The sequence below is a fragment of the Catharus ustulatus genome, chromosome 12 (assembly GCF_009819885.2).
Source record: "Catharus ustulatus isolate bCatUst1 chromosome 12, bCatUst1.pri.v2, whole genome shotgun sequence".
Lineage (NCBI taxonomy): Eukaryota > Metazoa > Chordata > Aves > Passeriformes > Turdidae > Catharus > Catharus ustulatus.
Genome location: NC_046232.1, coordinates 10,458,716 through 10,471,161, shown reverse-complemented (window position 1 = coordinate 10,471,161; position 12,446 = coordinate 10,458,716). Strand labels below are relative to the sequence as shown.

At 42.7% G+C, this 12,446-nt stretch overlaps 1 protein-coding gene across 6 annotated transcripts; it reads right to left on the bottom strand.

Moving 5' to 3' along the window:
- Positions 1–75: 75 nt before the first annotated feature.
- Positions 76–5,486, bottom strand: CTXN2 (cortexin 2). Of its 6 annotated transcripts, none has more exons than XM_033070674.2 (3): positions 5,081–5,486; positions 1,250–4,554; positions 76–523 (listed from the first exon to the last, which is right to left on the bottom strand). In XM_033070674.2, the coding sequence occupies exon 3, from the start codon at positions 467–469 to the stop codon at positions 221–223; it is 249 nt and encodes an 82-aa protein (XP_032926565.1). In that variant the 5' UTR covers positions 470–523; positions 1,250–4,554; positions 5,081–5,486; the 3' UTR covers positions 76–220. The 6 variants fall into 6 exon arrangements, with proteins under 6 accessions (XP_032926565.1, XP_032926566.1, XP_032926568.1 ...); XM_033070675.2 differs by having other exon boundaries at positions 1,250–1,875; XM_033070677.2 differs by having other exon boundaries at positions 1,250–1,389.
- Between the last annotated feature and the right edge of the window lie 6,960 nt (positions 5,487–12,446).

Sequence of the window (12,446 nt, the reverse complement as noted above, 5' to 3'; positions counted from 1 at the left end):
TGTGTATTTGTTTGCTGTTAGCCATTTCTTCTCTACCATTCCACTGTTTATCATATGAAAGCAACATGAAGCACCTTTTGAGTTTGCAACAAATGTTTATTTAACAAAATGGATGCCACCAACATATCTCCAAAATGCAGGTATGTATAACAAATGTAACAACAGTTGGTTTCCAGAATGAAATCAACATCAAATTTAAGGCAGGATATTGTGTGAGTTTTCATGCAAGAGCATATTCAAATGTCCCTTTATCCAACCCCTCAACTTCATCTTCCCACGTGGAAGAAGGCATACTGCTGTAGGGGTCTAGCAAGATTTTGAAGCATCTGATAATTAGAAGTCCCAAGAAAACACACAAAATCCCCACAAAGGCAAAGCCAGTTTTTTGTTCTAAAGTCAGAGGGAAGGCAGACATTTCGTTGACACTCATGCTGGCTGAAGTGTTGCTGCAGTAATTACTGCTCATCATTGGGCATCACATCCTGGTGGCTCTGTGGGATTTTCACCTCTATTGCTTCTTTGCCTGCATAGAAACGTCAAATCAGTGTGGTTAGCTCTAAATGGGGTGCATATATCTGAGCTGTAGCATATGAATATTTGAAAATGAAAACCAGCTTGGAATTTAGAAATGTCCTGTTGTTTTTTCACGTTTAAATTAATGTGATAAAATCACAACTATTAGCCTCTACACACCATTCACTTACTGGCCTCTGTTTTGAGACAGCAGACTCACAATTTACTGGCTTTCTGTCTCCTCAAAACAGAAATTTCAGTTGTTGCAAACAGCTTTTTGTCAGACTGGGAATAAGTCTTCAGATTGTGATTTGGCAATACTCTCTAAGGTCTTCACATGCAGAAACCTGGTATGTTTCCTGAAATGGCTTTACATCTCTGTGCTTAAACTAGTTAAACTTGCATTGACCTCAAAGGCAATTTCAGCTAAATAATGTGGATTTTACTCATTTGATTTAGCTCAGAGTCTACAAAAATAGATCCAACTTGTAAAATAAAAGACTGTGTGCAATTGTAATGAAGTCTTGGGCTCCAGTTTCAGGAAAAAAATGCTGTGTGTATTTTGAGCTTGTAAGAAAGTGAGCAGATTGCTAAAATTACCCCTTTGCCTTTCTCTATACATGTTCACTCTTGTGTATGAGTAAAGAGAGGTGGAAGAAGAGATAACAGAATTAAATTCCCTTCCCCTAAATCTTGCTGTCATTTGTTTCTTCTCCTTGGTGTTCCCCATACATACCCTGCCATTTTTAGAGGCACATTCAACAGGAGATGTGCCCGTGCTCCTGGCGTTGCTCAGGGGACTGTCCCTGACGTGTGTCCTAGGGAAGCAGGATGCTCAAGCAACTCCACCCCGCTGCTGCTGCCACCAGGAGAGCTCTGCATGTTTCCAGAAAGGAAAAACTTCTTATATTTGTCTTTTTGAGGAGATGTTACCTATTGATTTTAGTTGGGGGTGGGGATAATTTGCTTTATTTTAGGTTTTCCACCAGATATTGAAATCACATTTTTCTTTTGTATCTATAGACAGTGGGAGAATTAGAAGGCTGGGACATCACAAGTGCTAAAGGACAAAGACATTTTTATTCTAAGGTTAGAACCTGAGGTTTTCTGGCTCTTGCTAACACCTATTTAATGAACGTGCCTCAGAGGAAACTCTTTTTGTTAACAATTCAACCTCTTTTTCCCCAGGGAATTGCCAGTATCCATTTATTTCTTGGCAGAGTAATTAGGCCACTCAAAGCTCTGTGCTGCCATGGCTACACTGCTTCAGGTACCTGCACTGCCAAGCCAGGTTAAAGGGAGTTCCAGTATCTCTACTCTGCACTGTAGCAATGGCTGAGAGGAGCCACACTCTGAGTCAGCCTACAGGTAAAAACAACAGAAAAAGTAAAAATAATTTTTGGTATTCCTGAGCAGACAGAAATGGACAGAACTTGTTTCTTGTTTGGTGTCTCCTCTCTCACTTCAGAATTTGTGGGGTTTTTGACTATTATCCTAAAGAACAAAAATTTTAGAACAAAGATCAAAAGGGAAAAACACAAGGTTGTTTTTGGGTTTTGTTGGGTGTTTTTTTTTGGGGGGGGGTTGGGTTTTTTTTGCAATAAGCCTCATTATAGTAGATATTAAATAATGTTTCCTGTTACACATTTGCCAGAGCATCACAACCAATATTCTGTTTATTCTATAGACCTGTGTATGAGATCCTTCCCTGTTTTGAATTATACTCTGCTCTTTGGGCCATGCTGTTTTAATTCCTGTTAAGCTGGAAGAAAGATCCAGATATAGCCTGTAGGAATTAGAAATAATGTCAACAACAAGCAATATTTATTTTCTGAAAATACATCACAGGTAAAGCCCACCTGCGATATGGATTTTCATTGGGCATACTTCCAATTTTTCTATTAAGTTTGACCTTCTGCAGGAAAAGAAATTACAGAAAGTTCAATATCACAAATTAATGTTAGAAGTCAGTTGATTTGAGCAAAAGCCAGTCAAGGAAAAAAAATACTTTACAAAAGTCATAGGGTATTGGGTTACAAAAATTAAAAACAAGATTTATACAGGAAAATTATACATAGTCACTACTGGAAAAGCCAGACCCAAGAAAAACAGTTGCTCTCTTGAAAGACATTGAGAAGAATATTAGGGATAGGCTGGCCATGGAGAACTCTGAATTTGAGCTGAGTTCAGACAAATATGTTTGTGTTTGACATAACATTTCTTCACCACAGAGAGTAATTTTCCAAGAATATGACTTCCAGTCTTACCAATTTTGCAGCTTACACACTGGAATTAGACAGGATTTGTTTGTACATTATGTGCTTGTCAGGAGACATTATGGGACAAATCTCTGTGCAAAGCCTGATTGATGCTGAAACATGGAGAAATTGATATCTTAGTCTTATTTAACAAAAGTTTGCATGAAAAAGCTGCATGAGAAAACTGTGTACTTTGCTGGGGGGGGATTGGTTCTGGGAAACTCTAATGAGCAACTTTGTATTCTTCTGTTCCTTGTGCTGAATTTCAGAAATTATAATTGAAGTCTTAGAGTTCACAGGAAATTTTGTTCTATTTATATATTCCCAAACCCATGGTACCTTGAGTGCCTTTTATTCCTTTCACATTTTAATGCTGCACACAGGTTAGATGTCCTCTCCCAGTTTGTCAAGATACCTTTTCATTTGCTGCAGTGTATCTGTTAAAGTCCTGAGTCAGAAGACTGGGAATGCTAACTAACCTGGCCTGGATCCCAAAATCCTCAAAGATAGCCCTCAGGAGAGCATCATGGAGACAGGCATTGTATCACTTTTAATCTGTAGAGCCATTTTGTGGGGGCTGGCCCCAGACAGAACTTGATCTTTTTCACAGATCAGGATTCTTCTCCTCCTTTGATTTGTTACCTGTATAAACACTGGCAAAAACTAAGGCTCCTTAACATCCTGCTGTGAAATAAAAGGCCACTGGAAGTCCTTCTGAGGCCAGAAGAAACAGAGTCCTACAGAAAATATGAATGAGGAAAACAGCTTAATACTGAGCTAAGAGGTATGAGCTGGAGGTGCTGGCTGCACCTGTGGGGTGATGAAGGGGAACACTACAGGTACTAGGTATTGTGAGGCAGCTGGAAGGAAGATGTTGAAATTCTTATTTTATCAAAATCACCAGCCCAACTCTGCCAGTGGGTTGAAGATCCCAGCCCCAGCTATTTGGTGGTTTGGGGTGACAGGGTGTCATTTTTTTCAGACCTGGCCTTTACTCTCAGGTTTACGGAGAGACTTCAGAAGATCAGGAAAGTAACCAGGATAATCTTCCTGGTGTTCTGGGTTTCAGTCTTTCTCTCACAGAACCCCCTACAGGATTTTTTTCAAATGGCTCAGTACTCAGGAAATGTCTATCTTTGTCAAACTGGGAGCATTCATCCTCTTGGCCTTAGGTGCCTAAAAACTCGCTTCCTACATGACAGTTTGTAACAAAACTGACCACATCAGTGGCCATCTGTTCTCTTCTTGGATGTCTGCAGCCCAGCTGCTCGTTCATGGATGTGGTCATTCTCAAAGTACTTTGAATAGCTTCAGTCCTGAGCTTGTGCTTGAGTAACAGCAAACCAAACTTGGAAAGGGACATATAAACAGGCATTCTCTGGCAGGTTTGGAAGCACCTCATTTGCCCTTAAATATCTGTTCAGGGAAACAAAACTGCATTCCAGAAATGCTATTACAGAAATTGGTCATAGAAGGTGGTAAGATGAAAAGACTAATAATAATGGAGAAGTCCTATAAAATAGACTAGAAATAAATATCAGCATGAATATGGAATTCTCTGAAGAGTCTGAGCTACCTGAGTTAACCACACATGACCAGAAATGCTGCAAAAGGAGCACTGTGACCACACAGCCAACCTGTCATACTCACGTGCTCACTGCCTGCCTGTATTCTCTAAATTGTTGAGGAGAATATTGTCTCTTGGGTTCTAAGAGATTCAGGGAGGTGAAGGTAGGAAGGCCAGGGCATGGATGCTCAGCAAATGAAGGCATGACTCACAGCTCTGCAAAGAGAGCCCCACACAGTGTTTTTGCAGCAGGGTAACTCGGGGTGCAAGCAACACTTTTCCACGTAAACAGCATTCCCCTGCAAAGAAGCAGCAGCAGAGCAGTGACACTCCCAGCCTTGCAACAAGGAATGAATTGCAAAAATAAGATTTCTTGTTAAGTGATCTAGATTTGGGTAATACAGAGATGCAGGAAAATAAAACGTTCACTGGCATCATGCTTAACTTGGGAATGTGGAAAAGTGTTGCCTGCTTCCCAGGGGCTGGAGGCTGAGAGAGACCGAGCACCTGCAAAGCAATTGTTGCTGTAGGATGGCGCGCCCAGCCTTGGCGTTCAGCGGCCCCGTTATCCCGGGAAAGGCAGGTTTAGGCGCTTACCCTGCCCCGCTCCCCCCGCCGCCCCGGTGCCTCCCTCCGCCCTCCCTGCCCCGCCATGCCGTGCCGGGCCGGGCCGGGCCGTGCCGGGCCGGGCGGCGCCGCAAGGTCAGCCCCGGCCGCGCGCCCCGCCCGCCGCGCTACGAACCCTTGTGCTCCGCGCCCGCGCTGCCCATGGTGGCGGGCGCGCCGCTCTCCGCGCTCCGCCCGCCTCGCCAGCTGTCCAAAGCGCAGCCTGCAGTCCCGACGGCTCGGGGTGCTCCCGGGCGGCGGGGGCAGCTCGCCCGGGCTCCCCTCGCCGCCCGGTGATGCGGCTCCGCCGGGAGATGCTCAAACCGCCCTAATTAAAAAATTAAACACGGCCGCTGCTGCTACCGCCTCCTCCTCCACCTCTCCGCCCGCCCCTTTCCATCGCTATTCAGCCGCGCTCCTCTCCAGCCCCGCGTTGCACGCATTAAACCCAGGAGCGTGGAAACTTCCTGCAAAACACTACGTGCGGTGCATCGGTAAGGGCCGGGCCGGGGCCGCTGCGGAGCGGAGCGGAGCGGGGCGGGAGCAGCCTCCTCCTCCTCCTCCTCCTCCGCTGCCAGGCCGGGCCGGGCCGGGGCCTCAAAGGCCGGGTGGTCTCTGCAGTGACGGAGGACAGGTACCCGCAGGAGGGGCTGCCTCCCTCCCGGGCCCGGTGCCGCCGAGCAGGACCTGTGGAGCCGCGCTGGGTGCGGCGGGAGCGCTGCTCGCCGGGAAGCAGCGGGCAGCTTTCACACGCGGGTCTGAGCGGGGCGTGCTGAGCCCAAAGCCTCTTAGGCTGTGCCCGCAGTGTGGCCCCGGGTCCTCCCAGCTGCTCTAATCGTAATAACTATTAAAGCACAGACCTCGCTTTATATCCTTTCATTAGCTGCGTTTAGCTGATGCTGGTTGTATAATAGAGAGGTTTCTATTTGCCACAACAGCAGGTGTTTAAGTTGGATTAGGAAAGAAGATTCATTTTCCCAAAGCTGGATCTGTATATATTGAATTAATAAATAGCAAATCTGTTGCAAATGATAGTGATTCCATATTTGTAAATCATCCGGGTGAATACACCCCTGCAGGGATGCACGTGGGTCAGTGGAACAGACTGTATCACACTGTCATGCATCATGAGACTTCTGAGACTGCTGCAGACAAACTAACAGAATTTGTTCTGTAGAAAATAATTTTTAAACTCCTCATGTTTCTTGCTACATGCAATAACACTGTGATATTTTAAACCTTATCCTGAAATGATCTGGGGAAAAAAGGGTTTTGCCTTGCCTGCCATTTTAATGCCCAATTCCTCTGCTGTGGCTGCAGTGAACTTCTAAGCACTGGGTTGAGTCAAAATACAGCTTTCTCCTGCTGTTAGAACCAATGGTTGAACTGATGGTTAACTATGTACTTGATAATGGTTATTGGTTTGATTTTCTAATGTTGCAGCAGTAGTCATGTGATAAACAATATCTGTAAGTCAAGATAATTTTTGAAGTGCCTCTCATGTTTAAAGATCCATGAAGACTTTATAAATAGATAGTTTTAAATAGTGTAAGATTGTGCTTTCAGAACATGTATATAGAGCCCCTACTGTTCTTAAGGAGCTCTGGTTTTCTTTTTTAGCCCTGTCCCTGATTTACTTGGGGTAAATCATGAGAGGCTTTTACATGAAGGTCTCTCCCTAGATGGAACGGTGTAGTTTGACATTTTGGGAGGAGCAAATACAAGGTCTCAGAATTTCAAAGTGCTTCCTCAACCTAGCGTAATTGTTAAGGGAGAGTGGCAGGAATCCAGGGATTCTAGTAATTGCTGAGCATTGCTGTACTTGGAGAACCTTATTGGAAAAATTACTTGGGAGTAGCCAGGACCACTCTGTCTGCTGTGGCTGGGAGTGAGGGACAGCACTGGCAAGAGAAACACATTCTGAGGGGGTGTGTCTTGCCTCTTCTGCAACAATTTAGGCATGGATGCTGGCCATTTCCATTTTCCTGGGAAAGGTTTACTTGTGGGATATTACTCCTTATAGATACATTATCCTTTTGTCTTGTTATTCTTATAGAATTGAACTTAGAGAATTTTTTTTAACACTGAAATAGTTGTCCCTCTTGTACTTTGGCATGGCAGAAGTGGCTGAAATCATGTGTTTATTTCCAGGAATCTGATACTCATGTTCTATTCTGAACACTTCTGATTTTATGTATTGAAGATCCATTTTCTGGAATTGAAAGTGGAAAAGAAACTGGCAGCCACGGCTTTTCTGTTCAAGATGGTATATTTTAAAATGGAAAAGTGATGGAATAAAAATCTTTTCCTACATTTAATTTCTTTTTCACTTGAAAATCACAAGTTTTACTTTTGCATGGGAAAAGTGATTTTTTGATAAGGCAAATGGGAAAGCAGTGTATGTGAATCATTCTGGGTATATGGACAAAGGGAGCATTCACTACTTTCAATTTCTTTATCAGGATCCATCTTTTGTGTTCAGCTGACTGTTACTATCGCTTTCATCTGACTTCAATAATATTTCTTGTTGATTTGGTGCTTATTTAGGGAGTGCTGCGTTTCCTCAAAGGAGAGTCCTTGATCAGAAATAGAGATTTTATAATCATCTAGTAATTTGTTATGTTGAGTTGGCAAGTTCAACTGGCCTAATTTAAGGTTGGGCAAGACACTTAAAGCCAAGTGGGTGCCAGTGAGTGAAACGCAATGTGTAAGTCTTAGAGCTATTAGCTGGTCAATACTTCAAATGTTTAAGGATCACTTGAGTGGTGTAGGTGTCAAGAAAATGTGACTTTTGAGGGATAACTAACTCCCTTGTAACTTGCTTTTCAGTTTATCTTAAACAGCTCTTTGACTGTTCTTTGCAAGCAAACAAACTTCTCCCTTTAATTGCTAGAAATTTTAAATGGGCTGAAGTGGGCAGAGTCAGCAAAGAATATTGTGCACAGAAGAAACAGATCAAGTTGTAACTCCCTTCCTAAGCAAATTTAAGCAAGATTTTTAGAATATGCATAATCAGAAAGCAATAGTATACAGGGGAGTTAAAAGCAGTAATAGAGGTGCACAGCAAAAGTGGGTGGATTATATATTAGGTTATGTATTGATCACAGTTGCAACTTGGAATTATTTTATGTAACTTAATTCAAGGTATTTAGCATTTTTAAAAGAATAAACATCTCTATTATACTATGGCTTTTTTACATGGTCTTAAAAAGATCTGAATCTCTCTTTGTGCTTTTTCAAAGGCTGTGCTTTTACTAGATGCTGACTTCACCAGCAACATAGAGTCTACAGCTCTGTGGGTCTGCAGGGCACTGCTTTGGTGACTGCTGGGAATGAGGCAGAAAAACAAGACCCACAAAGCAGTCTCCCCATGTTAAATGTCTGACTAGGCCCGCTCTTCAAATAGGAAACGTGTAAGGATTCAGAAACTGAAGAAGGCTGAAAATCACCCCCTGTAAATCCAATCAGTGCTAGTGTTGGGGAAGGTGGAAGAGTGCATGAATACAGTGAAAACCAACAGTGCCACCTTGTGTGGGTGGGATGGGAGAATTCGTCCATGAGAGGCACATGGCCCCAGCTCCTCCACCTGGGCACTGGGGCAAGCCCCTGAGCAAGGAACAGGGCAAAGGGAAGGATGAGTTCCCCTTGGACCTGCAGGAGGGAGGTGTTTGCTGCCTCACTTGAAAGGCACAGGTGGTGGGTATGTTAGGGACACTCGGCCTGACAGTGGAAGAAGGGCCAACAAAAAGGCAGGTTGCTCAGTTTTTGCTTTTGTAATTCAGCAGCTGGAGTAATGTCTGGGGGAAGAGGGCTAATGGGAATTCTTTCCATATAGGAACAGTAGAAGTGCTACCAGAAGTCTGGTCTTATGCAGCCTTTTAGGGGTAAAAAATAGATGATTAAGATTAAGACTCAAGCTGTGGTCAAGGGTTGCACAGCACTGAAAAAAAATTAATGAGACTTAGGGAGATGTAAGCCTTCCATGGGGGACAAAGAAGTTAGGTCCTGACAGATCAAGTAGAGCAGGTCTCCTGTGTGACTGATACCAGGTTGTTTCTCAAGCATCTTAAGATAATGCTTAAATGCAAAGAGCCTTTGGGGAAAATAGTATTTGCTTTACTATAGGTCCACTATAGGTAGGCAAAAGAGGGTGCAGAGTAGGGTTAATTTTTATTTTTTTTTTTTAGCACAAAGTAAAGCAGTGTCGGTTGGGTGCAGCCTTAGGCAGTGCAGACAGGTCTGGAAATACTTGTGTCTGTGCAAAAAGGAATCTTTAAATAAGGTATGAATGTAAAAATATTTACAAAGGAAATATATTTCTAAAGGAACCCTTTTCCAGCTGTACTTGGTGTTTCCTGGAGAATGGAGAGGGTATAAAAAATTTAAGCACATTTAGGTACCATGGCACACAAAAGAAGAATAATTATGTGTGATATATCCATCATGTAGGCATCATAGAGGTGAGAACTGAAAACAGTAATTTACAAAAACAAAATTCAAATGGATTTAAAAACTATGAGGCTCAAAAATTCACATTTTCTGCAGTTCCATACAAACTGAACATGGAGTTTTTTCCCAAGTTTCACCTGATAAAAGTATTGCTTTTGATCATGATTTAACCAGAAAAACAATTTTTAAAAATCTTGAGATAAACAAAAGACGAATTAAAGTGTTCCTTTCTAAAGGGATGATGATACTTATTTGTTAATTAGCATATTGGGAGCTATGCGTTGTTTGTCACTGAGGATTTGAGACTTGAATTTACTAGAGAGTTGCTGTTTAGAAAAAAATGCTGATACTTAAAATACACATAATTATTTTACCTCAGTAGATACTTGTACAAGACATTTTCACTAGTTCCTTTACATTGTTTATATTTACATATATATGCAAGAACATTAATAACATTCCTCAACATTCCTCAACTCTGTGCTTGCCAGAAATGCACAACCATTATGTCGTACACCCTACCTATAACTGCGAAACACTATTTATGTTAGGGGATGACAAGAGGAATTTGTTAGGACAGCAGATCAAGAACACTTGTAACAGTGTTGTACTAAATGAAGGCTCCCCTTTTAACAAGAACATTCCTCAGAAGTCTTGTCTGTCTGCTGTAAGAACATGAACAGAGGAAGAAGAGATGTTGGAAGCCCATATATCAAAAGATAATTTTTAAATATTCCCAGGAGGAATCAGTAGGGTGTAACAAAGGAGACTTTCTCAGCACAGGAAATGGCATGGAAAGACAATGGTTTCCTTTTTTTCATTTAACTATGGGAAGTAGATTTAAAAAAAAAATCAATCATTTTATACTCAAGAGTCTTGCTAGGGAAAAACTTAAAACATTTTTCAACACAGTTTTGTAGACCAAAGAAATTCTACTTTTTAATTCCAGTTCACCCCTGTCAGGTCCCTAACAGCTCTTTGTGGCATTGCTCTCCCATTTGAAATTATTGTTCTTAGAAGACAAAAATACTGAGTGATTGTGTGTGGGACTTGTAGAAAAGGAGGCAAGACTCCCATAAAAATCCTGACACAGGCAACTGAGCTGAACAGAATGCTTTAAATTGGAGTAGTGGTGTGAGGGCAAAGCTACCATAACTCCTCCAGGCTTTTGGCTAGACTATGTCCCAGTGCAGCCTTAATACAAAACACCTCTTCACACATGTTTGGATGTGTATGGATTGTGCAGTTCTGAGTATTTATTGCAAAAGCCATTGTGTCACAGCAGAGTTTACTGGTACAAAACCATGTACACTGGGCTGTGGTGGGTCGATCTTGGCTGGCCACCAAGTTGCTCTAGCACTCTTCAGAAGGATGGGTGCAAGAAAACAAGATGGAAAAAACTCATGGATCAACATAAATGCAGTTGAATAAAGCAAAGTCTGTGTATGGAAGCCAAGGAAAACAGATTTACTCTGTTTCCCATCAGCAGGCAGTGTGCAGCCACTTCCTGGGAAGCAGTTGCTCTGGAAGACAAATGTCATAACGAATACCCTCTCTCCCTGCCCTTGCCTTTCCTTTTTCTTGGCATTTGTTGCTGTGCAGATGTCATATGATATGGAATATCCCTTTGGATAGCTTGGGTCAGCTGTCCTGACTGTGTCCTGTCCCAAGACCTTGCCCACCCTCAGCCCACTGGTGAGAGGGGAATGTTGGAGATACAGCTGTGATGCTGTCCCAGCAAACACCAATGTGTTACCAACTTTTTTCCAGCTACCAGTTCAGAGCACAGCACTGAGGGCTGCTGTGGGGAAAACTGACTTCTCCTCAGCCAGACCCACGGGCCCAAAAGGCATACAAACCTGGGGAGGTAGCAATTGAAACAGCCAGTAGATTATTCAGAACGAGTAGGCAAACTGTGTGTAAGAAAGTCAGCAACTCCTGTTATATCCACAGGCCCATCAGCACAGGAATTCAGTGTCAGCTGCTTGGTGCCATAACACTGCTTTAGGGAGTATAGGATTCCAACACTTCAGATGCTCTGTGCAAAGCACAGTCAAACAGAGGGTGAGGTAACCTGAACATGGGAATTACTCCCCTTCATCCTGCAGAAGTGAGAGCTGTAAAATGTAATGACAGCAATATCAAGTAAACATTAACTATTTCAGCAGCAATTTTTATTGCAAATACCAAGATAGCTATCTAATTATGGATAATGTGTGAACAGAATTACATCTCTTATCAGACCTCTGGACATGCCTTTCTACCTTCATCTGCAATGGAGGTTACTGGGGTGTTTTGCAGTAGCTTTGAGCGCTTTCTCCAAAATCTCATGTTACCAACCCTTGTTATGGCAGTCATGAGGACAGACAAAAGAGAGTCCAGCAGCTCATAAGGAGTTTACTTCCAAAAGCCACATTAGTACAGGTCAGTGGGTCAGCAACTAGAAGCCACCAATCTAAATTCATTGCAGAGGACTGAATGGCTTTCCTAATATAATAAATATTTATATAATATTTGGTTACTCCTTTAGAAAAGCATTTTTACTTGTGGTTAGTAAAATTATTAAACTTTGTCCAAATGAGACATGATTTTTTCTTCCTTTAAAAATATTGCTTATTAGAGAGTGTCCAAAGGAGGCAACAAAGATGGTGGAGTGTCTGGAGGCCTTACGAGGAGTGACTGAGGTCAGCCTGGAGGAGATGGAGGGGAGACCTCACTGGGATCTTCTGCATTGTCACTAGGGGAAGCAGAAGCACAGCTACTGATCTCTTCTCTCTGGTGACCAGGGAAAAAACTTGAGAAAACAACACGAAGCTGACTCAAAAGAGGTTTAGGTTAGATCAGGGGAAGGTTTTTCACCCACAGGATGGTTGAACACTGGAACAACCTCCCCAGAGAAGTGGTCACAGCACCAAGCCTGAGGGAGTTCCAGAAGTGTTTGGACAATGCTCTTGGGCACATGGTGTGGTTCTTGGGGTGTTTTGTGCAGGGCCAGGAGTTGGACTGGATGAGTCCCTCCCCACTCAGCACATTCTACATGAATTCTATATTCT

Bases quoted from the DNA above. Each gene is read 5' to 3' on its own strand.
- CTXN2 (XM_033070674.2), bottom strand. From the start codon at position 469: ATGATGAGCAGTAATTACTGCAGCAACACTTCAGCCAGCATGAGTGTC.